Below are 27,812 nucleotides of genomic sequence, written 5' to 3' on the forward strand. Positions count from 1 at the left end.
AAAAGCATTGCAAGGTATCGTTAGGAGGCTTCTATTTTCCTTTGTACTACCAGGGGAAGGAAGCGCACATACACTATTCGATGCCATCAAAGCGAAAACGCCTATGGGAATAAAAATCAATCCCACCAGAAGGTAAATTGACATTACCTGCATAAAACAAATCAGAAATGTTAACAACCCATTCCAAAACTTGTTGACAATTGGGAGCATTGTCAGTATAAATTCACCCATCCTGGTGTCAATAAAGGCTTGCATGCTGGTAATTTTTGTTGCAGAAAGCGTGACTCTGCACAGGGAAGAATTGTCAATTCAGATCCTCTGAAGAGAAAAAGAAAAATCAGTTTTGTGCTGCGCCCAACATTTCAGAACAAGAAATCAGAAATATTTGAGACGTGTAAGATATCTACAAGCCACCTTCGTACACTAATGTTAACCACGCTAGAGTTTGCATGTACACAAATCGTAATAATCCCTAACTCCTAGGAATGAACAAATCATCCACGTTTTCATGTCACCAACATTTTTTTGGAAAATAAGGGAAGCCTCTTGTATATGTAGTAAATACTTCAGGTTTTGTATAAAGTCTAGGTAGATGTGTGTGCAAATTAGGTTGTTTGTGATAGTTGCTTGAATAGGATGTCAAATCAATGCCCACATAGCCAAGGTTCCGGGAAATGATGATAATCTTGATTTAACAAAGCAGTGGTATGGCAAGGCCTCAAGAAAATGTGTGTATAAAGTAAGGAAAGGGTTAAGAAGATGCCAGAAGTGTGCATTTTGTAAGGTTGTTTGCAGTTGTGTGTGTGGAGATTGTGACCCTTAGTCGATATGAGGGGCATAACAAAGTCAAAAAACATTTCAGTTTTCGTCTTTTGTATAAAGGGGGGCTTGAGCTAATTAAGGCTTGTTTTATAGCCTTTGAAATAAGGCTTAGTTGTAAGGAACAAGTCAACTATGATCTAGCAAGGCCACTTTGATGGTGCTGCACAAGGAGGCTTTCATGCATCAAATAGAAGGTTTGAGGCATTGCATGTTAAACACTTGTCTGAGCTTTAGAGAAGCAATCAATTGTACCAAGGGCAATGGATGCCTACAAGAAGGCATGGCGATGGCAAGCAAAGAGAGGAAGGCAGGCTACTGGCATACCCATTCGACACTTCTTTCCTTTTTCATTCATTTTCGCAAAAACAATCTATTGCTATTAATATTAAGCCTTAGGCATAAGCTTTGCCTTATGGGACCCATGAGCCATTCAAATGGATAAACACTCTTGAAAATCTTAATCTACCTACCTCTCAAACCTGCCCCTTTGTTGAGCTAAATTATCATTAGCTTTCATTAAACAGCCCCGAAACTCAAGTTAATTAATTGATTTTAACCGTTTCCTTTAAACCAAGAGCAATTCAAGAGAGTTTCAATGTCCCACATATGAACCCTAATTTGGGAGGCTCCAAACTTTCTATGAATAGATTACCTGCCCTTCCACTCAGCCTAATCTCATTTTTACAGTTTGCAGGTGCAGTAGCTTCACTGTCCACAGTGCACACCCCATTTGTGGAGGATATCTCAGTCGGAGGCTCGGAGCTACCTGCCATCATCTCCCATCTTCTAGCACCTACCTACCAACCTTTCTTCGTAGTTTGCTATCCACATCAACTATCGCCTGCTGCCAACCAGTCCCAAAATCTGTGTTTGCTGCTGGCAACCTGTCTGCTGCACGTGGTGACCATCCAAGAGTTGTCACCTAGCTGCGTTTTGATACCTACTCATCTTCATCAAAAAAGTTGCATTTTGCTGCTTCAGGACTTCACCAAGCTGCCACATCATCTCCAACATCTAAGTTTGCTGTTTTTCTCTCTCCTCTGCCTATCTGCTGACATAGATCCGGCATCCACAAGAAGCACTCAACAATGCTTCAATTGAGCCTTTGAAAGAGCTTTGACAAGTAGGGATGAGCCTTGAGCAAGTTGAGACCTGGTGGATACCTTGAGAAGAAGAGACAATGATTGCCATGAAACTTTGAGCTAAAGCTACTTCATGGTCTAAAGCAAATGACCGATGAAAGTCTTTGAATGCGACTCTGATACTAGTTGAAATATGAGTGAAAGGTGGAAGCATGAATGGAAGCAAGAAAGCAAGAGTTATGGAAGTTCAAGCAAGAAGAGAGACACTTGTATGTGGGAACTCCAACAATCACAATGTGTGACCTATTACCTCTGCCTCAGCCCTCAAGACACGAGAGTTCAACGTATAGTCATTCACTGCATAGTGCGTTTGCTGCACGAGCATTGTATTATTCAGATTCGTTCATTCCAAATTATTCACAGTGTTCATTGTCTCTAAGTTACCCTAACCCTAACTATATTCTATCATCAGTTTGTGCTTTGTCATATGATTATATTTGTGTTTTCTGGGTTTAGGGCATTTCTTTATATGGTATTAGAGCTTGGATCTCTCTAAAGAAACCTAGGCCTTTGTTGTGAAAGCCTTTCGCAAGAAGCAAAAACAATAGGGGGCAAGATGGCTTCGAACACTAGATCATTGCTTCATTCTCTCTAGCCAAATCCATCGAGAAACGAGTAGGAGTGTGTCCTTGCTCCACAAGGTTAAGACATGGCTAGAGAGACATCACACTACCATGCATTCCAAAGACCCTAAGAGATCTCACAAGCCGAGTGTTGGGATAAAGGCCCTTTTTCACCTCTGTGTATAGTACACGTACATTATTTAGTTGTACATGTGAATACAGCCTTACATGCCCTAAGTATAAATACATTTTATTCTGTGTACCACACATTGTTGGTACACCCAAAATCTAACCATACTTTCTCTCCAAGTCACTCTCACTCCTCGAACTGCTGCTCACTCCTTCGGTTGAGTTCCAACAAGTGGTATCAGAGCACAGGTTGTGCACACTTCACAGAGCAAATATCTGCGTATGTATTCGACTCGATGGCCTCGATCTCCGTCAACCCAAGCACAGTCTGTCTCAGCCAACAGATCTCGAGATCAGAAAATCTGAAATAATGAATGCTGGAGTGTGCCACAAAACCGGCTATAAATAGCCGAAAAATAGGAAATAACTGCAGCAGGTCGGCTGCATTAAATGCAGCCGACTGCAGCAAAAAACTGTCCGACTGCAATAAACTGTCTGACTGCAGGTGCCGATGTGGCACTGCCGTCCTCACTGTCCAGGAAATGACTAGCTAATGTTGGAGAGCGCGGGTAGCAGAAGCGTGAAGATTTGCAGCAGGGAAAATGTGCAGGTTTGCAGGTGAGAGAGAGTGAGAGTGACGAGCTGATTTAGGTGTACCAACAATGTGTTGGTACACAAAGAATAAAATGTATTTATACTTAGGGCCCGTAAGGGTGCATTCACATGTACAACATAACAATACACGTGTAAAATACACGGAGGTGAATAAAGGACCTTTACATCCCAACAACCTCCCACTTAAAGGTCCGGAGTGAACCTTTAACCAACTCCCACTAGTCGTATGCAATGCTCATGCTAAGCCTTGCCTAGACTTTTAGTGAGAACATCTGCAGGGTTGTCCTGTGTTGTGATCTTGGTCAATGTGATTAGACCATCCTCCAGAATCTATCTGATAAAGTGATATCGCACATCAATATGCTTTGTGCGTGAATGATACATGGCATTTTTAGCCAGATACACAGCACTCTAGCTATCACATCCCAACACTGGAGTACTTATAGACATGCCGAGATCCTTTGCAAGTCTGCTCAACCATATAGCTTCCTTAAAAGCTTCAATAGCTGATATGTATTCAGCTTCAGTAGTACTCAGTGCTACGATGTTCTGCAACCTGGAGCACCAAGAGACGGCCCCTCCAGCAACTGTAAAGACATACCCGCTAGTGGACCTGCGACGAGTGTCTAAGTCACCTGCCATGTCTGCATCACAATAACCCTGCAGATTAAGTGCACCCTGCCCATAGCAAATACATTTTCTTTGTGTACCCTTTAGATATCTAAGAATACACTTGACAGCCTCCCAATGTGGTTTGCCACGATTTGACATAAACCTGCTGACAACTCCCACTGCATGAGCAATGTCTAGACGAGTAGCCACCATAGCATACATAAGAGAGCCACAAGCTGATGCATAAGGGACTCCCTTCATAGCATTGGCTTCCATGTCATCTTTTGGGCTGTTGGCTTTACTAAGCTTAAGGCATGGAGGTAAGGGTACTCCGAGAGGCTTAGCTTCAGCCATGTTAAATCTGTCCAGTACCTTTTCAATGTACTTTTCTTGAGATAAGAATAGCAATTTCTGCGTTCTATCCCTACGGATCCTCATGCCCAATATATGCTCTGCATTCCCCAAATCTTTCATGGAAAAAACGGATTTCAGCTAATCTTTGAGAGCATCCAAGCTAGTCTTTCTCTTCCCAGCTAGCAACATATCATCCACATACAAACAAGTATGATAGGGCTGCCATCTGTATCCTTTTTCATATACAAACAATGATCTGCATGGCTGCGTGTAAACCCATGAGAGAGCATAAAAGTGTCAAACTTTTTGTACCACTGCCGTGGTGCTTGTTTCAGCCCATATAAGCTGCGTTTTAGTTTACACACCACATGCTCTTTTGCAGGAACTACAAAACCCTCGAGCTGTTTCATGTAGATCTCCTCATCAATGTCACCATGCAGAAAAGCTGTTTTCACATCCATTTGGTACAGCTCTAAATCCAATACAACAGTGAGAGCAAAAAGCACACGTAGTGTGGTCATCTTCACGACAAGTGAGAAGACCTCCTAGAAGTCAATCCCTTCCTTCTATGCATACCCTTTGGCAACCAATCTTGCCTTGTACTTGGGTTTTCCATCAACTGTCTTTACTTTGTAAACCCATTTGTTTGGAAGAGGCTTTCTTCCTTTGGGCAATGACACAAGATCCCAAGTATCATTAGCATACAGAGATTTAATCTCTTCTTGCATAGCTAGCTCCCACTTATTGCTGAATTAGCATGACTTGGCCTCTTTATATGTCAGAGGCTCACCCTCATCAGTAAGCATCACATAATGCAAAGAGGGGTCATACCTATGTAGCTGCCTTCTTAGGCGTGTAGACTTGCGTACCCAATGATCTACATTCTCAGGAATCGGATCTACATCTGGAGGCATGTTATTTTCAGCATTTATTGGCTGCTGTAAGCCATTTTCAGCATGCTGTTCATGCTGTACAGCACCTTCATTTTCATTTCCAGCACCTGCATTTTCATAATCAGCAAGTCTATCTTGCTATCCATGACCTCCCTGTGCTTCTATTTGCTGTCCATCATCATCTGGCTCAAAGATAACCGGCTGATCATCAGTTTCAGCCTGTGGTACAGCACCATGAGGCTCATCATATGAAGTAATAGGTGGCTGCAAATTGTGAAATTTGACCTTTTTCATGTCTTCATCAGAGGCTAAAGTACTTTTCAGCAACTTTGCCTCATTAAACACAACATTACGGCTGCGAACAATTTTCTTAGACTGAGGTAGCCACACTCTTTAGCCAAATTCACCCTCATCACCATAGCCCATGAAAATGCCTTTGGTGGATTTCGGGTCAAGTTTATTCCTCAGCTCATTTCTAACATGCACAAAAGCATCACAGCCAAATATTCGTAAATGGTCATATGAGGCCGGTTTGCCAGACCAAGCCTCCTCAGGGATGCCATTATTTAAGGACCTGTTTGGAGAGCGGTTGCAAATGTGAACCGCGGTTTTAAGTGCCTCTCCTCAAAAGTCATGAGGGAGATTAGCAGTGGACAGCATGCACCGCACTCTCTCACATAGGGTCCTATTGTATCTTTCAGCCACACCATTTGAAGAAGGGCTGTAAGGGGTTGTAAGCTCCCTCTCGATTCCATGCAAGTCACAAAATGACTTAAATTCATTAGATGTGAACTCACCCCCATTATCAGTTCTCAAGCATTTCAGCTTTCTACCTATCTGAGTGGTCACAAATGCATGAAAAGTTTTAAAAACAGTAAGCACTTCACTTTTCTTTTTCAACAAATAAACCCAAATCTTCCTGGAACAATCATCAATAAAAGAGGCAAAGTATGCAGCACCACCCAACGATTTCACAGGCATGCTACATACATCAGAATGCACTAAGTCCAAGACATTTGACTTACGGGAGACACTAGAGTAAAAGGAATTTTTCATTTGCTTTCCAAACTGACAGTCATTACAAAAATCAAGTTTAGAGTCTTTTCCATCAACCCTCTTCAAAGAGGTAAGGACATCAAGTCCTTTCTGGCTCATATGGCCTAATCTCTTATGCCATAACTCCAAATGACAGCCAATTTCAGCAACTGCAAGAAACTTCCATTCAAAGCTTTACAGTGCAGACAATACAAAGTGCCCTTCTTGGTTCCTTTAGCAATCAACATGGAACTCCTTTTTAATTCCACAAACCACCACCAAACAGTGTGGTGTAACCATGCAAGTCAAGTTGTCCAACAAATAGTAAACTCTTCTTGATGCCAGGCACATATCTGACATCTTTCAACACAAGTTCTTGCCCATTATCTAAAGACAAGTGTATGGTGCCAATCCCATCAATGCTGCAAGCATGATTATTTCCAAGGTAAACCTTGCCACAACAGCCTGCATCAAAAGTAGCAAAGCACTCCAATCATGGAGTCACATGGAAAGAGGCACCAGAGTCTACAATCCAAGTCTGAGTGACACCATCATCAACTGACAAAAGTGCATCAATCACATCAGCCTTGGTGATCTGCATATCCTGCATGTGACATACAAGGGCATCATAATCCACTGCACATAATACATCAGCCTCTGCATCCAAGAGCTCCTCTATGACAACACTAGAGGCCACATTGGCCTTTTCCTTGCCTTTGCCTGCCTCAGATACATCTGTATTTTCCTCTTTCTTCTTTTTGTCTCCTGCATTCTTCTTTCTCTCTTGTTCTTTCTTGTAATACCTGCAATCAGGCTTCTTGTGGCCCTTCCGACCACACTGATAGAATGTAACATCACTCTTTTCTTTTCCTTTGCTCTTGCTCCTGCTTCTCTGTCCAGCATTTACATTTTTCTTTTCAACCCTGCCTCTAACATTATAACCTGAGTTGTTGCCTTCTCCACTAGACTTACGTCTAATTTCTTCATTCAAGATTGAACCCCTCACACCATCATATGTGAGATTGGGGTTATTACTGAGAGAAACAACCAAAGTCTCCCAAGAGTTAGGCAATGTCATGATCAAAAAGATCACCCTCAACTTATCATCAAAATCCAAATTAGCATCCTTGAGCTAATTTAAAATACCAGTAAAAGCACTCAAGTGCTCAGCTGCAGACTCGGACTCATCCAGCCGCATATTCACCAACTTGCACATTAAATGCACCTGATTAACGGGTGTGGTGATCTCGTAGGTAGTCTTCAACTTCTCCCATATTGCATGACCAGTGTCTAAACCCTTAATGTCTGTCAAAATGTCATCAGTGACACCCATCTTTATACAAGCCACAGCCTTTTTATTGACTTTTGGCCCAATCTGCCTCAGACATTTGTGCGGGTTTATCCTTCTGCAAAGCATCCTCACAATCCTTTAAGAACAATATGCCCTGCATACGATCTTTCCAAAGATCAAAACCCTGACCATCAAACCGTTTGATTTCCATCAAACTTTTAATGTCAGAACTGGAAGAAGTTGCAGCCATTTTTATCACAAACACAAGTGTAAGTGCACTATTCTGCAAGAGCACAAGCTGAACCAGCAAATACACTGCTGTTCTTGCCCAACCAGCAATAATCCTTTGCTGTTTTTACATAAACCAGCCGCCGCACAGACAAATAATGCAGATTTATCAAATTCTGCATAAAATCCCAAATTTCCAGGTCCAAATGTGCGCAAATGTCAGCCAAACTGACTCAGCTGAGCAAAATTACATCAATACATGAAAAACCCCAATTTTTATTGGTCCAATGCCAAGAAATTTTACTCCGATGAGCAAAATTCCAACAAATTTGGCAAAATCCCCAAATTAATTGAGGTTAATGCACACAATATCTGCAATTTCTGACATAGATGTCACTGTCGAGCATAAACAGCATCAAATCTGGGAAAAGCACCCGCCGCCGATGCACTCGGACCAACTCGCAGTGGTCCGATTCCCAGAATCGGACTAGCTCGGAATCGGACGTGCCACGTGGCACTCGGACCCAACTTGTCCGATTTTTAGAATCGGACGCTCGGACCAATCCGTTCGACTCGGACACTCGGACGAGTCCATAATCGGACCACTCACAATCGGACCAGGCCGTCCGAGTCTCAGACTCGGACCAGCCAGAATCGGACCAGAATCGGACCACCCTGTCCGATCCGATTCCCAGAATCGGACCACTTTTTCGATCCGACTCCTAGAATCGGACGTGGCCAAAATTGGACCACTGGTCCGATCGGACCCACCCAAAATCGGACATCCGATTCTGATAATCGGACTTCTAAAAATCGGACAGCTGAGAATCGGGCAAAAAACGGTCAAAATCGGACACGTGTCTAGAACACAAATTCTAATACATCTAAACCCCGAGATCGACCCCTAAGGCTACGTAGAGCTGAAGGCACATCACAGATCCATAACCGGGCTAAAATTTAGAGCGCGTAGTTCAAAATTTGGCTACAAACGGTCCTCCAAATTGCATATGGCGTCTACCGTAACGGCCCTGCGGGCCGGGGGGGAGTACCCCCCCCGGACCCCCGCAGAGGGGGCTCTGCCCCCTCCGCACCTCCCCCGAGCAGGTTGGAGAGAAAACGCGCGCCGTGACAGGTCCCCCAAATTGGACCCTAGTGAAGCAATGGCTCTGCACCAGCATAGAGTCTCACTTGCAATAGAGCACCCAAAAGCCCATACCCGAACAGAGAGAAACAGAGACCCTAGAACCTCAATGGGCCAATCTAGCCATCAAGGGCAAAAAGGCCACACCACAAGTACACATGTACATTGTGTTCAAACCATGTCTAGTCAGAGCAAAATGCAACTTCAGCAAGCTATAAATGCGAACATGACTAGACATGACACTCTTGACGAGAGATGTACCTTGAATAGCACTGCACTAACGATCCAAGACAGCAGTAGAGAATCCACATCTGGTCGAGCAGTCGAGAACTCAAGGGCATCTGTCAGAAGGCTTAAATTTACAAGCCAGGACCCAGAAGATGAAAACATAGTACCACCTGCTTATCTTAGGGTCAAACTCACCGCAAAAAGAGAGCATACTATTGATGCTCTAATTGATGAAGGAGCAGATTTTAATATCTTGACCTATGAATCATGGACCCAACTAGGCCAACCAGAGCTCACACCGACTAGTGCAACTCTTAGCCCTTATGGGGACACCCACAAGCACTCATAGGGAAGTGCAAAATCCTTGCGACAATTGAAATGGAAAGCTTGCCTATCCTATTTCATGTTCCTCCAAAAAGTGCTAGCTGCAGGAAAGAAACCCTCCTAGGAAGACCCTTCAAAAGGGCAACCAAATGTGAGGCTGACTATGTAGCACAGAGGATACACCTGACACTACCGGGTGTGAGGATAGTCACCACCTTTAGCAAGGGTGACCTCATCGAACCTCAAGGGAAAGGCAAGGAAGGTGATGACATAACAGTCACGCCTACAAACGAGGGCAAGGACTTGTTGGAAGAGTTGATACAAGCACAGGTCGAACAACGAGAACCAGTGAGTGAGGCCATGCCGGAAACAAGAAGGTCAAGAGACAAGGCCAAGGACAGGGTTTGGACTCACAAATATCGTAGAAGACCACGAAAGAAGCCCAAGCCTTATAGGCGAAGGCATCGATGGAGAGCTAGCACAACGCCGCGATGGATATCCAAAGTGTTGCTACGTGCTCAAGGATACTACGCAGGTAACCAATGGATTTGGGTACCAAAATCCCTTGCTAAACCGCCTCCATCAGCTGAAGGCCAGAGTGCCTCAAAAGCATGGCACAGGAGGAAATCTAAGAGAAACTCTAGGTCTCAAGGCAAGAAACCAGACATGAGTGTTCGAAAGAAAGAGCCTCAACCTAGCATGCTTAATAAGCAGATGTCATATGTAACCATTGAGCGTGCACAAAAGCCATTAGTGCCCAATGAGCCTTTGATTTCCCAAGGGGAGAACAAACATCATAGGCATAACATTGCTCATGGCAAGGCTACTCGCTCAATAAAGCAAATGGCACAATCATCTAATAGCCTTGAGAAAATCATTCAGCTAGTGCCACATCCACCTAGGAGTCCTAGATCTCCTACGCCCTCTTCTCCCAAACAGACACAGGAAGCACTACAGCAGTTGTCAAGGGCGACTGCTCAATTCCAATCTCTATCTCCATCTAAGCTTCCAACCGTCAAAGAGGTGGGACATGATGCCATCTGTAGCTCTCGACCCAAGGATATGCCTGAGCCACCTAATGTGACCAGATCAACTCATGCTCGATCTACACAGATGAGTGCTCAAAGGCCAACAAAAGACACAACCACTTCTGATCGCCCTAGGGACTTGACACCGCAATCCACCAAGGGTAGCCAGCCCACTAAACTAGCTGCTGCTACTTCCAATCAGGGACCACAGCAGTCACAGACCTTGGCTGTGACAATGCCCCTTATGGAACGTATCCTTAGTAGTTTACCTGTGGAGGAGGTGTCGCAACCAAATCCCTCAACAACTCCAGCACTTCCAAAGTCCCTAAAGCCTAGGACGGAGGAGTTAAACGCAAGGGAGTTGGTTGAAAAGCTAGACTCTCCGAAAAGAGCGGCAGTTATGCCTTAACAACCGGGCAAGGCTATTCAGCAAACCACGGCTATGTCCCATAAGGACACACTAGAGAAGGGGAATGTTGAGGCCCGACCAAGCACATCAACGGTCGATATGGCCCAGGGTCCTGAGTCGTCGAGAGAGGCACCTTCATTAACCAAGAAAAAGAGGAGAAAGCAGAGAAAACAGCAACAGATGCAGGTGGTTGTGGACCCAAAGAACATTGAGACGAAGGGCGCTGGAGAGCTGATGAATAAAGCATCGAGTCCATCCACCAATGAACCCACTGATGCCTCTCCTAAAAGCGGTGAAACCCCAGACACATCCGTGTGTTCTGAGAAACCAAGGCAACCGTTGCTATCAACAGTTGCTTGCAACACTCTATCCACTGACAATAGAACTCATATTGATCAATCAAGAGTGGATACAACGTCGTCACAACAGGGTGACAAATCTATACCAATCACATCCGAGAAGAACCATGACAAAATAGCAACAAAACCTCATGAAAAACATGAGAACTCCAAGAGCATAAGAAATCCTAGTGTTGACCAATCTTGCTCATCTAGGCCTGAGCCCCAAGCCATGCTAAAGCCTAAGGAACCTCTTAGAACTTTGCATGAGATAGCAACCGAGCAAGCCCTCGTTGAACATAGAAGGGTCGCAGAATGCTTAACTGAGTTGGAGGCTAAGCTCAAAGTGGTCGCGCGTGTCTACGTCCTTGCGGACATGGGCACGATTCCCAAAGAGCAGCTTGGAGATTACTTGACCTTTCCTCTATCATGGGAAGAACAAGAACATCTTAACGGACACTATGACAGGCTCCTGCATGAACATATGCGACTCATCCCTGACGAGGAGGCTGACAAATTGCGCTTAACCGTCACGTTCAATGAAGTGCTCTGTCGGCCGAATCTTGTAGACATAGAGCTACTAAAGCGACTGTCAGCAGACCAGAGTCAATTTGAGCAATGTTGGTGCGAAAGCCGCGTTGTAATGGCCGAACTAGGAGCTCAGATCATGACGGTCTCAGAGGAGCGATTGGCCAAATGGCGGTCTCAAAGAGACCCAACCTACGTGGCACCAACTTCCCTTCGAGTGCTCACTGACATTCGGGGTACGGACTTAGCTGGGACTAGGCTACAGGGCCCTTTGATTGATAAGGTTCTCACTGAGGAGGAGTTACATATTGCCAATAGACTCGGTCAAGGTTCCATGCTACTCGACGTGGCAAAATATCTATCAGTATTAAGTCAGCTGCCACGAATACTAGATGCGTGTGCCACGCTCCGGTACAACCCCGAGTTCTACACTTGGTTCTTATCCTCGTGAAGTGACGTGGATTCATAGATATGTATATAAATAAACACTGATTTTTGTGTCACCATGTATAAACAATATCAACACACACAAGCAATGATAGTCAAGCGCAGGGAGAAGAGTCAGGTTTGACAGGCTAAGCTCCTCAGGTCCTCCTCACATCACACTTTTACAAGTCGGGTGACCAGCCCCACCTCCAAGTGAAGGGCATGCAACCCATATTGCCGCCATAGGAGGCCTTGACCAACAACTCTGATGGTGTAGACAGGGTGTAGTCCCTTCCTATACACCTTCTTCCCTTTTTGATCTATCCTCCCGAGGATGTACCTTGTCCCACTCCACGACAACCAGTCCACGCGACTTAGCATAAACTAATATCCGCTAATGACTGGAGGCAACGCGAACATCAGCATGGGGACCATTCCCCTACAACAAACGCCGCATGCCTCACCCCTCCCCTTCTTGTCATATGCGCTTCATAAACCACACTAAAATCCCTTCCATGCAAACAGTTGTCTCCTGTATCAAGGTCTAACCCTTGGTTCGCACCTTGCAGGTTTCCTTTTGCAGTGGAACGCATGGAAAATCATAGGGATCTAGCATGCAAAGACGCTCTTCGCAGAAGGCGAGAGCATGTGGCACGCGCCCCGCGCTATGTGCCCACCATCAAGAGGTATGCCAAGAAGCGAGGCCCTAAGCGACATTGCCCAGGGCGAAGGCCGAAGAATCCTCGAGTCAAGAAAGTCGAGACTCGAAACGCGCAACAGGTGGCAGCACTAGTGGTGCGCACTTCCAGCTCCCGCTCGGGCCCCAGATGCTCAAAGGCAGAAAGAGCAGCTCGGGAAAGACAAGAATTTAATGAGTTATTTAAAGATATTCTGGAGACGGTAGCGGGCCGGGATTACACCATTCATGTCCCGGCCAACATGTTCCCTGCTCACCCCCACGGGAGCCCCACACCAGCAGAGCCCCAATTACCCGGCCATCCAGACTCGCCCCGCCTCGTACAAATCGAGTAGCCCATAATGCATAAAGGGCTCATCAAATGATAACTGGCCAGGACTTTTGGTTTTTAAATGGTTAAGTGTTCCCGACTTGTTAAGTGTTGACATGTTCCCGACTTGTATGAACTTATCATATATGCGTTTAATATATGCTACGCCTTTAGCAAAAGAAAAAGCTAATCAAGCGCAGGTGATAAATATCTAGTCAACACCATAGAATTCAAATAAGTGATGTCTCCTTGCATTGCACTGGTATATTATAGTTGCGGCATACACAATGCATATGCTCTCATGAAGCGACAAGTGGATGCAGGATAATACAGGTCCTTGTGCGAAAATATTCAATGCCCAATCACCGCAACACCCACAACCCCACAACGAGCCGCGGCAAAGCCACGCTACCGAAAGCACCCTTGCCAAGCGCCCACATTGCATGGCCCACAAAACATTACTGGGCCACGCCCTGGGTCAAGCTCTATAGTTGGCTTAGGACAGTCGTTACCTCAATTGTACCCACATCGCATGTGCCGCAAGGTGGGTTGCAATATCTCAAGTGTATCTCCCCCTTTCACCAAATGCTTCTCTAACAGCGAGGCTAGGGCACCATCATCATTGTACTACTCATTTTCTGAGCCTTCGAAGCTTGACATTTTCCAACCCATTGAAAGGCTGATAGCCTCAACATATTGTAATGGTTGTACTCAGGCACCAAAAAAAAAAAAAAGAATGAAAAAATAAGAAGCACCCACGATCACAGCACAGCACCTAGGGGTCCTCAAATTAGGTACGTCTGGTGACCTTGGTCGACCGGCTTCGTCCCTAATCTCCTAGCCCCTTACACTCACCCACAATTGTTCAGGGCACATCAAGGGCAGGACATACCGGGGGAGCTTGTCTCGCCTAGGGTTAGACCTGTCACCCTGACCCACTTGCACAATTTTCTTTTGCACTCTGCCTTCGTACCATTGCAATCAGTAATGATAAGCACCGCACGATTGGCCATGAAAAGTACACCGTACTCATCAAGCAAGTCCAATAGTTTCTAGCTACTAAAAGTGCGGTGTCCTTGTATTCTATTATGCTACATCGTGCAGTCGCAATGCAAAGGATGTCTCATATGCCTTCACGCGTACTCCTTCTCCACATGGACAACTTTGCTTCATCCACGAATTGTTATGAGAAACTAGCCCACGGTCTTCTAACTATGTAATATCTAAGTATGCACGAGCAATCACATAATATTTGCACCAAAGTATATCCACAGTTTGGGTCCTCAAGTGCAGGACAATACTCTCAGCTTGCTTAGAGTTCGACCTGTCTCCCAAACTAATCAAATATGTCTTGTGCACGATAAAAGACTAGCACTACCCCTTAGGGAGAGACCACACGAGAGGTTTTCAAATTGCAGGTGTTGAAGACTCTAACAAAAGTGTCGTTCGATCTTCATCAACACCCAACTCTGAATGCTTATCCCTTACCATCCGACAAGCCCACAAAGGATCATCATGTGAAGAATCCCCAACAAACCAACACTTGTACTGGCCATCAACGCACAACACAGCATAGCCCTACCACCAACTCCAACAACCTTCCACCAGCCACCTTGACTACCAACAGGCCCCCAGGACCTTCTGCCACACCACCACCAACACTCCTCCACGGAAACCACAGGCGTCCTTGTCACCCACGTCTTCGGTGCATGCTACAGCCTGCTACCTACGACGGTGAGTGCCATGGAACTGGCACTCGTCTAGGAGGGGGGTAATGTTAACCCCAACACGAAGAAAGCAAAAGGAAATAAAAAAGACGCAAGGCAAAGGTGGAAAAAAGGTAGCCCGACTGAAGAAAGAATAGGAGAAAAGTCCAAAAGCGCAAGGGCAACCTTAAAAGTCCAAGGCAAACACAAAAGGGGAAAGGCGCATTTTTTTAAAAAAAAGGCGCACCCTGAAATCTTGTAAAAGAGCGTCGGGCTCTCACCCGTGCAATTTGTAAATGTAGACGGGCGATGGAAAGGAATCTAGGAAGATAGAAGGACAATGGGAAAAAGGGCCTAGGCTATGGCCGGCCATGTAAAAAGGGGAAAAGGGGATGACCGCCCAAAAGGAATTTAGGGTTTTGTATATAAAGTTGAAAAGTGAATGAGAAGCTCATTCTTGTGTGTGGCCAAAAGTAGCTCTCCTCTTCTTCTTCTTCTTCTTCTTCTTGCTTGCTTGAGCTTGTGCTTGAGAGAGGGAGTGTGAGAGTGTGAGGGAGTGAGTGTATGAGGGTGAGGGACCGAGGAGGAGAAGCTCTCCATCTTCTCCTCTCTTCTTCTCTTCTCTTCTCTTCTCTTGTCTTGCTCGCAGCAATGGAGCTTGGAGCGTGGAGCTTGAGGATGGAGCTTGCTTGAAGCTTGCACTTGGATCGTGGAGCTACCGGAGTGCGCAGGAGAGGAGGTAACTCGAACGGCATCAAGGTAAGCTCACTACACCTGTAGATATGGATGGCGCGTCGGCTATGTGAGAGGTACCCATTAGTGCTCGGCTTGGAATGCTTGAAACAATAAGCGGTCCGAGGGTCTTGGCGGTTGAGTGAAAGCTCCCACTGTGAGAGAAAGCCTCAGACTTCAACGTCAAGAAATAGGCCCAAGTCATCCTGTTGTAGTCATCTACGATCAACATAAAGTACAAGCTCCCTTTCAAGGGCTCGGTCCTTATCGGGCCACAAAGATCCGTAGATACAAGCTCCATGGGTGAAGAAGACCGCCTAGAAGCTTTGTTGGGAATCACATCCTGACGCAGTTTCCCACGAATACAAGAGACACATGGTTGATGGCTCACCACTATGTCCAACAATCCTTGGACAAACGACCCTCACGATGCCTTCCGAAGGTACTCGTAGTTCAAGTGGCCAAACCGAGCATGCCATAACTCGGATTGTGTCTGAGAAGTAAGAAGAAGAGACGTAAGAGCTAAAGAAAACTTCAATTTGTAGACGCCATTCTCCTCATACCCTACAAAGAGAACCTTCCTTGATCCACGATCAAGGACTTGAGCAGTATCACTATCAAACTCCACCAAGAGACCAAGAGCACAAATCTTATGGACCGAAAGTAAATGATACCCCAAACCGGGCACATGCAACACCTCAGAGGTGTGGGTACCACCACATCCATCTGGAATAAGCTGCATCTCACCCCGTGCAGCAATAGACACACAAGAGCTGTCTCTAATGAGAATCTGCCCACGGGAAGGTCACAAATGGGCAACACCGACGGAAGCAGTCATGTGCCGTGAGGCACCACTGTCCACAATCCACTCTCGAGCCTGGGGAGCTGCCATCGCAGCATTAGAAGTTTTCGATGTAGAGTCCTCAATGACTGCTGAGTGTAGAAAAGCAGCTGATGAGGGTACAGCCTGTTAGAGATCATAGCCAGGCTGGGCAGGTGTGCAGTGTGCAGTCGGACAGGCAGTCGGACTGCACAGTCGGACTGCCACGTGGCAGTCCGACCAGTGCAGTCAGTCGGCTGCATTTAATGCAGCCGACAGGCTATTTTCTGGCGCCCTGTTTTTTGTCAGATTCTGGCTATAAATAGCCGACATCCCCAACAGTCTCCTATACTTCTTTGCTCGCAGATTACAGACCGGTGACACGCGCAGATTCCGTCTCTGTTCGCAGATTTCAGACAGGAGACAGTGCAAACTGCAGCGGACTTCGAGGTGAACAGCAGGTTGCATCGTCGAGGTGGAGACACGCAGTCCAGTGCACTGCGCCCGTGTATATATCTGCATATCTTTGTATTCAGCACACTTTATACAGCAGATCTTCATCTTCCACTGTCTCTTTCTCTCTCCTCTCTCTCTGCATTCTCTTTCTCTCAGTCCTACGCTTCCGCACCGCTGCACTCTGACATGGTATCAAAGCAGTGTTAAAGGGTTGACTGAGCGCAGAATCAACCTAAAGAGGAGTTTCTATCGCGACACAAATTTGCGTTTTTTGCGTTTGAGGGCAGACAGGAGGGCTGCGCCTTGGAACAAGGCTGAAGAGAGTGTGGGCGCACAGGAAAGGAGTCCAAGTGGTGGATTTGCTGCTGTTTACTGCTGTTTGACGCGGAGGAAGTTTGAGTTTTCAGCCTACAAGTGCAGGTTTTGCTTTTTCATCGCCTCCGGCGGGTGAAGAGGTTTCAAGACGCAAAAGAGCCTTAGCAGGCTGAGTTTTCACAGTCAGCGGGGCTGCTTTTGAGTTTGTGAAGGCATTACAGGTGAAGATGTCTACAGAGATTGACTTGGAGTTACAGTCGATTATGGACCGGAAGGTGCCTGTCTTACCGGCTCTTCCTGCAGATCAGAAGCTCGACGGCGACAACTACCGCATTTAGCGCGTCATGATGTTGGCCATCCTTGAGTCCTATGATTTTGCGGAGCTGGTACATGAGGAGATCGACCGGCCCTAGGTAAGAGATGAGTCCAAACTCTCTTCCGATGCTCGTGCGGAGTTGGCCAAGGCTCGGTCTCATTGGGACAAACTGAAAGCCAGGATTCGTTCCTTTCTTTTTCTATCATGTACTACAGCCGTGATCGCTCACATCGAGCACTTCACGGTGGCTCGAGAGATATGGCTGGAGCTTGATCAGATGTACAATCGGATGACCCTTATGAAGCAGGTTTCTTTGGAGGTACAAATGCGGACCTTGTCCGTAAACAAGTCTTCTTCGCTGCGGGAGCACATTAACAAGCTAAGGCAGCTTCAGATGCAGGTTCAGAATGCGGGGAAGCCGATTTCCTCCGAAGACATGGCGATCACACTTTTGTCCCAGTTGCCGCCACGATTCGGTACATTTTACTCTGCCCTTATTGCTTCGGGGCGAGAGTCTACTCTTCGGTGGGAAGAGTTGGTTCCTATGGTCTTGGACCAAGAGGAACAGTTAAAGGGACAGAATGCTTCCAAGTCGGAGGCGCTGACAGGTCAAGCCTCTCAGAAGAAGGGAAAGGACCAAAAGAAGAAGAAGGGGGATAACAAGTCCAAGAAGGACAAGGACAAGGACAAGGACAAAGAATCCACATGCCATATTTGTGAAAAGACTGGCCATTGGAAGAAGGATTGCCCTGACAAAGACAAGAAGGACACCAAGGATTCTGGAGCGGTGGCTGCACCCTCATCAGCTGCATTTCTTCATCTAGCTGTCATTGAGGACGCTTCACCGAATGCTTCTGATGCTGCGATGACGGCTCCCCAGGCTCGAGAGTGGATTGTTGATAGTGGTGCCTCCCGGCACATGACTCCTTCATCAGATGGTGTTGCCCAGTTGCGCCCCTCGCATGGGCAAATTCTCATTGGAGATAGCTCTTCAGTATCTATTGCAGGTCGGGGTAAGATGCAGCTTATTCCAGATGGACGAGGTGGTACCCATACCTCAGAGGTTTTACATGTACCAGGCTTCGGGTACCATCTCCTATCAGTTCATAAGATTTGCTCCCTTGGCCTTTTGGTGGAGTTTGACAGTACTACGGTGCGAGTCCTTGATCGTGGATCGAGGAAGGTTCTATTATCCGGATATGAGGAGAACGGCATTTATAAATTGAAGTCTTCCACCGCCCTCTCTACTCTTCTTCTTACCTCTCAGTCACAGTCAGAGTTATGGCATGCTCGGTTTGGTCACCTGAACTATGATTATCTTCGGAGGGCGTCACGTGGACAGCTTGTTCGAGGGTTGCCGGATATAGTGGTGAGCCAGCAGCCATGTGTCTCCTGCATTCGGGGGAAGCAACATAGGGATGCCATTCCCCACACAGCTTCGCGGCGGTCTACTTCACTGATGGAGCTTGTCTCTACGGATCTATGTGGCCCTATGAGGACTGAGTCCTTGCGTGGCAGCTCGTACTTCATGCTGATTGTAGATGACTACAGCAGGATGACATGGGCCTATTTTTTGGCATTACATTAAAGTCAGAAGCTTTCTCACACTTCAAGGATTGGCTTCTCTTTGAGGAGAACCGATCGGGCCGGAAGTTGAAGACCTTGCGATCCGACAAGGGCGGTGAATTTGTTTCTAATGAGTTTGCTCGGTTTTGTGCATATAAAGGAATTCACCAGGAGTTTGTCAATACCAACACTCCTCAAGAAAATGGCATTCTTGAACGGAAGAACCGCAGTGTGATCGAGATGGCGCGCACCATGATGGAGCACCGACAGACCCCTCAGGTTCTGTGGGCCGAGGCTTTGGCTACTGCAGTCCACATCCTTAATCGATCCCCTACTTCGGCCGTGGAAGGGATAACCCCGTTTGAGGCTTACTTTGGGACGAAGCCAGATGTTTCTTACTTTAGGGTCTTTGGGTGTGATGCTAATGTTCACATTCCCAAGGCTCACCGTGGTAAATTTGAAGCGGCTTCCCGAAGACAGGTATTTGTTGGCTACAGCTCCCAGTCCCAAGGCTATCGATTGTATGATCTCGTCAAGCGGGATGTGTACACTAGCCGCGATGTGCGGTTTGTGGAGGTTCCGGCCATATCAACGGGTGAGGAGCATCCCGTTCTTGGAGATCCAGGGGAGAATTGGGCTCCTTCTACAGTTCCACTGGAGCCCGTGCCTTTTGATTATGATTCTGTTTCTAACACAGAGTCTACCGTTCCACCGGTCACCCCTGAGGAGTTACCACCGGTGGATATTCCAGAGTCTTCTGCTGATGGAGAGAGACGAGGGAAGGTTCGGCCTCCTCCTCGATGGACCCGTGACACACTACGTGATTCAGGGATCGAGAGGGTTCCTGAGGAGTGGGGACCGCAGGATGGTCCGCGGCGGTCACGGCGGCACCAGGCACATTCTACGGAGCTTGTTTGCTCTAACTATTGTCTGATGACCCGTGTTATGCAGGATCGAGAGCCCACCTCCGTGAAGGAGGCTTTACAGTCCGCACCATGGAAGAAAGCTATGGAAGCCGAGTTGGAGGCTATTGAGAGGAATGGCACTTGGTCACTCGTGCCCCGCCCCCCGAATAAGAAGGTGATTGGCGTCAAGTGGGTCTTCAAGACCAAATACCTTAGCGATGGTTCTTTTGATAAGCACAAGGCTCGCCTTGTTGCTAAAGGTTTTGCACAGCGCCCAGGGATTGACTGTCATGATACTTTTGCCCCCACAGCTCATATGGCGACCATTAGAGCTGTTCTTGCCTTGGCTGGCCATAGGAGATGGCCTGTTTACCAGTTGGATGTGAAGTCGGCCTTCCTCAATGGTGATTTGAAGGAGGAGATCTATGTTGAGCAGCCTCCTGGCTTTGGATCTTCAAATGGGAAAGTCTACAGGTTGAAGAAGGCCTTGTATGGCCTCAAGCAGGCTCTGCGTGCAAGGAACGAGAAGATTGATTCGTTCCTCCAGTCTCAGTTGGAATATCGGCGTTCCAAGGCCAATCCGCAGCTTTATGTTCACACTTCCGAGGATGGTTGTGTGCTTTTTGTATTATATGTTGTTGATTTGATTGTCACAGGTGATGATGCATAGCAGGTCCAAGAGACGAAGTCAGCTTTACATCGGACGTTCGAGATGACGGACTTGGGTCTACTCCATTTCTTTTTGGGCCATGAGATTTATCAATCTCCGTGGGGGATCTTCATCTCTCAACAGAGATATGTACAGGAGCTCTTGGTGTCTTTTGAGATGGAGGATTGTCGGGCCCTTTCTACCCCTATGGATCCGAACTGGAAGGCCACTTCCCATTCAGTTTCTCCTATGACGGATGCTTCCCGCTATCGTCAGTTGATTGGATCATTGATTTGGCTTCTCAACACTAGGGTTGATCTTTGTTTTGCTGTTGGGCTCTTGGCAGGATTCATGAGTGAACCTAAGACGGTGCATTGGCAGGCTGCTCAAAGGATACTTTGGTATTTGAGGGGGACGTCTGATTTAGGGATTCATTACTCCGCAGGGACAGATGGTTCAAATCTTGTACTTGCAGGTTGGAGCGACTCGGATTGGGCTGGTGATGTGGACCACAGGCGGTCTACTACAGGTTATTGTTTTACCTTGGGTACAGGTGTTATCTCATGGAGTAGCAAGAAGCAGCCCACGGTAGCCCTTTCGTCTACTGAGGCGGAGTATCGGGCCGCGTCTTCCACCACATGTGAGGCTGTATGGCTTCGGAGATTATTGGAGGAGCTTGGGTGCCCCCAGACTCGTCCTACTTTGCTGCGATGTGACAATGAGAGTTGCATTGCCTTGGCACGGAACCCTGTTTTTCATACCCGGACGAAGTACATAGAGATCCAGTACCACTTCATCAAAGAGAAGCTTCTGGATGAGACCATCACTGTGGCGTACTGCAAGACGGAGGACAATCTTGCGGATTTGTTTACGAAGGCACTTCCCCAGGCTCTACTTCGGAGACATTCCAGATCCCTCAGGTTTCTGCCCTGCCCCGGCTCTGAGAGGGGGTGTTAGAGATCATAGCCAGGCTGGGCAGGTGTGCAGTGTGCAGTCGGACACGCAGTCGGACTGCACAGTCGGATTGCCACGTGGCAGTCCGACCAGTGCAGTCAGTCGGCTGCATTTAATGCAGCCGACAGGCTATTTTCTGGCACCCTGTTTTTTGTCAGATTCTGGCTATAAATAGCTGACATCCCCAGCAGTCTCCTACACTTCTCTGCTCGCAGATTACAGACCGGTGACACGCGCAGATTCCGTCTCTGTTCGCAGATTTCAGACAGGAGACAGTGCAGACTGCAGCGGACTTCGAGGTGAACAGCAGGTTGCATCATCGAGGTGGAGACACGCAGTCCAGCGCACTGCGCCCGTGTATATATCTGCATATCTTTGTATTCAGCACACTTTATACAGCAGATCTTCATCTTCCACTGTCTCTTTCTCTCTTCTCTCTCTCAGTCCTACGCTTCCGCACCGCTGCACTCTGACAGCAGCCACCGCTCCAAAATCCTTCGTGTCCTTCTTCTTGGTATCCTTCTTGTCTTTGTCAGGACAATCCTTCTTCCAATGGCCGGTCTTTCCACAAATATGGCAAGTCGATTCCTTCTCCTTGTTCTTCTTGGATTTGTTGTCCTCTTTCTTCTTTTGGTCCTTCCCCTTCTTCTGAGAGGCTTGACCAACCAATGCCTCCGATTTGGAAGCATTATGTCCCTTCAATTGTTCCTCCTGGTCCAAGACCATAGGAACCAACTCTTCCCACCGAAGAGTCGACTCCCGCCCTGATACAATAAGAGCGGAATAAAAAGTACCGAATCGTGGCGGCAACTGGGATAGTAAAGTAATCGCCATGTCTTCGAAGGAAATAGGCTTTCTCCGTATTTTGAACCTACATCTGAATCTACCGAAGCTTGTTGATGTGTTCCCGAAGCGAAGAAGACTTATTCACGGACAAAGTCCACATCTACACCTCCGAAGAAACCCTCTTCATCAAGGTCATCCGGTTGTACATCTGGTCGAGCTCTAATCATATCTCCCGAGCCACTATCAAGTGCTCGATGTGAGCTATCACGACTATGGTGCAAGACAGAAACAGAAACGATCGAATCCTGGCATTCAGTTTGTCCCAATGAGACTGGGCCTTGGTCAACTCCGCACGAGCATTGGAAGAGAGTTTGAACTCGTCCCTCACCGAGAGCCTATTAATCTCCTCCATCACCAGTTCCGCCAAATCATAGGACTCCAAAATGGCCAACATCATCACCCGCCAGATGCGATAATTGTCACCATCAAGCTTTTGATCCGATGGAAGAGCTAGTAGGACAGGTGCCTTTCTGTCCATGATCGCCTGGAACTCCAAATCAGTCTCTATAGACATGTTAACCTACAATACCTGCACAAACGCAAAATCAGCCCCCTCTGACTGTGAAAACGCAACCTTCTAGGGCTGGTTCCTCTGCTGCCCAAACCTTCTTCACCCGCCGGAGACAATGAAAAGGTAAAATCTGCAATGGAAGGCCTCAAACGCAGCCTTCCTCCCCTTCGAACAGCAATAACAAACAGCAAATTCACCGATTAGACTCCTTTCCCGCACGCCCACGCTCGCTTCAGCCTTGATCCGATGCACAGCCCTCCCACTTGCCCTCGAATCCTGGAAACGCAGCCTTGTGTTGTGCTGAAATCTCCTCTTCAGATAGGTTCAACCCTCAATCAGTCCATCTTCACGCTCTGATACCATGTCAGTGTGCAGCGATGCGGAAGTGTAGGACAAAGACTGAGAGAGAGTGAACACAGAGAGAAGAGAGAGAGAGAAAAGGAGATGGTGTAAACGCAGAAAATCTGCGGTGTAGTATATTGTATAAGAGTGCAGAAATACACAAGGGGACAGAGGAAATATCTGCGTATGTATCCGACTTGATGACCTCGATCTCCACATCAGCCCGAGCATAGTCTGTCTCAACCAACAGATCTCAAGATCAGAAAATCTGAAATAATGAATGCTGGAGTGTGCCACAAAACCGGCTATAAATATCCGAAAAATAGGAAATAATTGCAGCAGGTCGGCTGCATTAAATGCAGCCAACTGCAGTAAAAAACTGTCCGACTGCAGGTGCTCACGTGGCACTGCCATCCTCACTGTCCAGGAAATGACTAGCTAACATGTCAATGCTGATATAGTCCGTCGATGAAGAAAGCTAATCAAGAAACAAAACTTCCTCTCCATATGAACATTCAATCAAAGGCCTCGAATGAATCACTCTTGAAAAATCCAGTTGGGAATGGGTGAGCCAAGCCTCTAACCCAACTATGAGATGATAGCAATGAACTATCGAAACCATCATTAGCTACATAGAAACACCAGGGACCAAGGGCCAAGCAACAGGGAATGATGGCTCAATGACAAAGAAAAGGGATAACCACATAAAAGAAAGGCCCAAAGTAGACTCGAAACCCTAAAGAAACTCCTCACGATCCTACGAAGCCCCTTTAAAACACAAAGGGCTAGGAAATCCACAGCCGTATCACCAATATCGCCCCCCTTTGAAAGGGATGGGAGATACAAGGGAACCACTAGAGGAGATGGTGGGGATGGGATGGAACCTGTGGGAAAATGGGCGCAACATCAGGAACAAGTGTGGCTGTAGAAAGATGCCTCGAAGGGCCCCACACAAAGGAAGGGGAATACAGCAGCATAGATATTCCCCCTCTCCTACCAACGTGTCACAAAAGTGGCTCTTGTAGAAGAATCCTTAATAAAGATGGCCAGCTCAGTGAAGACAACGGGAGTCTCGAGTCTAGGAAGGCCATAGACTAGAGGGAAGCCCAAGTCACGAAAATATAGGGCCTCAACAACGGAGCTCCAAACAATAGAGGCAAGTTGCCAACACTACTAATAGACATAGAAAAAATATCGCCAACATTGACGATACCGTCTTAACGGACAAAGAACCTGTAACAAATCACCTTGAGGAGTCATAGGACTCAATGCACCACTGGCAATGAGCCAACACTGCTCAAAAGAAGAGACAAGCAAAGAAGGCTCCTCCGCCTAATAAATGTGTAGAAACATGTACTCCGTAGTAATAGCAAGTGACAAAGTAGAGATAGACAAATGCTCCGATGTAGATCCACCCTTCGCTCCTGAACAAAGGTGAGGGCATATCCTCCAACACTTCTCCTCGGGATGCGAGGTCTTCCCACAATGAGGACACATGGGATATTCTCTACACTTCCCCACAAAATCTCTATTAGAATCAAAAGATGACTCCAACTTCTACCTCTTCCCTTTCTTCTGCTTAGCTTGTCCTACACCTGTAGATAAAACCACATAAGCATGGTTGTGTGCACAAGCTCCGTAAGAATCTATCTCACAGTGACGCACATCCTACTTAAGCACCAATGGGACTAGCTCTTCCCAAGTAAGAGTCTCCCGGCTACAAGAAGTGAGAAGACTAGTGTAGAAAACATCATAGGTTAGTAACAAAAGATGTGAGTAAACATGGAGAGAAGGAGACAAAGAAAACACAGAAGAGAGAAAGAACAAAGTGACTGCAATGACTGAAGATACAAGGCTACAACAGTCTGTCCCAACACACAGCTCTACGTACTACCATTTTCATCAGATGGTAGCAAGGGGATGAGAGAATGAGAAGGGCTAACTAATCACAAAGGACCGATGATGGATAATGAAAGTGAGAGGGCAAACCGCCTACATATAGGCGAAAAATAAGGAAAACCCTAAATGTGGTCAAACCCCTAAGAATAGCCAAAAGTGCACAAAAAGAAATGCACTAATGTGCCCCTCCATCTCAAGTGTTTAAAACACACAAAATGACAGACAAATACAATGTCAAAGCTCCTAGTGTCCTTATCTAACTCAGACTGAGGCTCACATGCAAGAGATAACCACACAAGGCACACATGATTGCTAACAAGGAGATCCTAATACCTAACGTTCCCATGGCTATTACACTTTACGTTGGGCACAACTCCCATTTCTTGGGTCATCTGTAAGCGAGAGATAGTGACGACTTCCACTATTAAGGCTAAATATAGGACTCTCTTTGATGGCACCACCAAGTCCATCTACCTAAGGAGCTTATGATGGCAGCGCTTCAATTCCCATATATTGCACTATCATCTACTACGACAATCAAAATGCCATTGCACTAGCTCGTAATCCCATTATCACAATCTGCAACATATTGGCATACATTTTCTCTTCATCAAAGAGCAAGTTGAGCTAGGCACTATTCACCTAGAGTTTGTACCTTCATCAAAAATTTTGCAAACATATTAACCAAAGCGGTGCATTAGTACCTACTGTTGAGAAACCAAGTCATTCAATACATTTTTCCTATTTCGTTCCTATTTAGATTTCCATTTATACTACCAAAAGGCTTTATTTGGATCATTATTTAGTATAGGGGCACCACCCGACAAACCCAAGGCACCACCCAAGAGACTTCAATGGAAGCCACTCAAGAGAGTTGAGGCACTACTCAAGACAATATGTGCCTATAAATACAACACTGACTTCCCTCATTCTTCATTCCACACATTAATTTTTTCTAACACTCTGTCACTCTCTTCCATATTCTTCTCTCCTTTCTCCATTCTCTCCACCGTCATTCACACCCCACAAGGAGGACATTACAATTCGTAGCTTCCACATCCATCTCCACTTAGCATTTTGTAGCCTACATCATTTGGTGTCAGCCCTCCTCACCTAGCGTCATCATAAGGCTTGTGTTTGCAATAGTTTCAAGCTGTCTACAACAAGCTGAATGGGTAAGCCATTGTCTCTTGTTCATTCGGATGTATGTGGTCCATGCCCTGCAAGCTATCTTCTTCAAGTTGTTAGCCCTCCTCACCTAGCATAATTATCTATGTGGTCACCCAACCCTGCAAGTCGTTAGATGGCTACTACATCTTTACCTCCAGCACGGCTCCTATGTCTTGGGTCAATTATAAGCAGGAAACGGTGACAACTTCCACTACTGAAGCTAAATACAAGGCTCTCTTTGATGGTACCACCAAGGCCATCTACCTGAAGAGCTTACTGACAATACTTCAATTCCCATATACTACACCGATTGTCGTCTACTACGACAATTAGAGTGCAATTGCACTAGCTCGTAACACGATTATTACACCTCAAACACAACATGTTGGCGTACATTTTCGCTTCACCAGAGAGCAAGTTGAGCTAGGCACTATTCACCTAGAGTCTATACCTTCATCAGATAATTTTGCAAACATATCGATCAAGGCAGTCAATGGGCCGATGCTTTAGTAATTTACTATTGAGAAACCAAGTCATTCATTACACTGTCCCAACTATATTCCTATTTTGGTTTCCATTTATAGTCCCAAAAAGGCTTTATTTGGATCATTATTTAGTGTCGGGCCACCACCTGAGAGAGCCAAGCATCACCTAAGAGACTTTAGTGGGAGCCACTTGAGAGAGTTAAGGCACCACTAAAGACAATATGTGCCTATAAATACAGCTCTGACTTTCCTTATTCTTCATCCCACACATTCATTTTTTCTAACACTGTGTCACTCTCTTCCATATTCTTCTCTCCTTTCTTCATCCTCTCCACTATCATTCACACCCCACAAGGAGGACATTACGGTTCGTGGCTTCTACATCCATCTCCACCTAGCATTTTAAAGCCTACATCATTTGGCATCAACCCTCCTCACCCGGCGTCATCATCAAGCTTGCGTTTCCAGCAATTATAAGCTGTCTACAGTAAGCCGTCTATATATGGACGAATAAAAATAGAAATCCTAGCTGTGGTCAAACCCCTAAAAAATAGCCAAAAGTGCACAAACAGAAATGCATTAAGCCCTCCATCTAAACTGTCTAAAATACATACAACGATAGACAAATACAATATCAAAGCCCTAATGTCCTCATCTAACTCAAATTGAGGCTCACAAGCAAGAGATGACCACACAAGTCACACATGACTACTAACAAAGAACTTGAAGAACTCTCCTGTCTTTTGGCCTGTGACTTCCCTTTCTTCTACGTCCCCTATCCCGAACCTACAACAAAAGTTTTGGTGGAGGTGAATCCACTAGCTACCTCTTTGGCACACTCATCATGCTCCAAAACAAGCAAGGCAAGCTCCTCCCATAGAAGCTTCTCTCACAGTCCTCGATGTAAGAAGGTTGGTGTAGAAGACATCGAACCGAGGAGATGGCAACTGAGTCAAAAGAATCATGGCCATATCCTCTCAAGACATCATCCTGCCAAGGGACGCAAACTCATCCCTTATGTCCTCCA

The 27,812-nt window shown here is 46.4% G+C and overlaps 1 protein-coding gene across 5 annotated transcripts in view; it reads right to left on the bottom strand.

Annotated features, from left to right (window-relative positions):
* Window positions 1–27,812, bottom strand: part of LOC148036855 (ALA-interacting subunit 5-like) — a 43,548-nt gene that overhangs the window by 4,362 nt on the left and 11,374 nt on the right. For 3 of the 5 annotated variants that reach the window (XM_087675775.1, XM_087675779.1, XM_087675778.1), the window contains 2 exons: window positions 228–286; window positions 73–147 (listed from right to left, as the gene is read on the bottom strand). In XM_087675775.1, the coding sequence (XP_087531901.1) occupies window positions 73–147; window positions 228–286 (134 nt within the window). Of the gene's footprint in view, window positions 1–72; window positions 287–27,812 lie in introns of all 5 variants that reach the window. The other 2 variants (XM_087675776.1, XM_087675777.1) reach the window with 1 other exon arrangement.

This window comes from Lygodium microphyllum, chromosome 4, assembly GCF_053477565.2.
Source record: "Lygodium microphyllum isolate KBCC chromosome 4, Lygodium_microphyllum_v1.1.10, whole genome shotgun sequence".
Taxonomy (NCBI): Eukaryota; Viridiplantae; Streptophyta; class Polypodiopsida; order Schizaeales; family Lygodiaceae; genus Lygodium; species Lygodium microphyllum.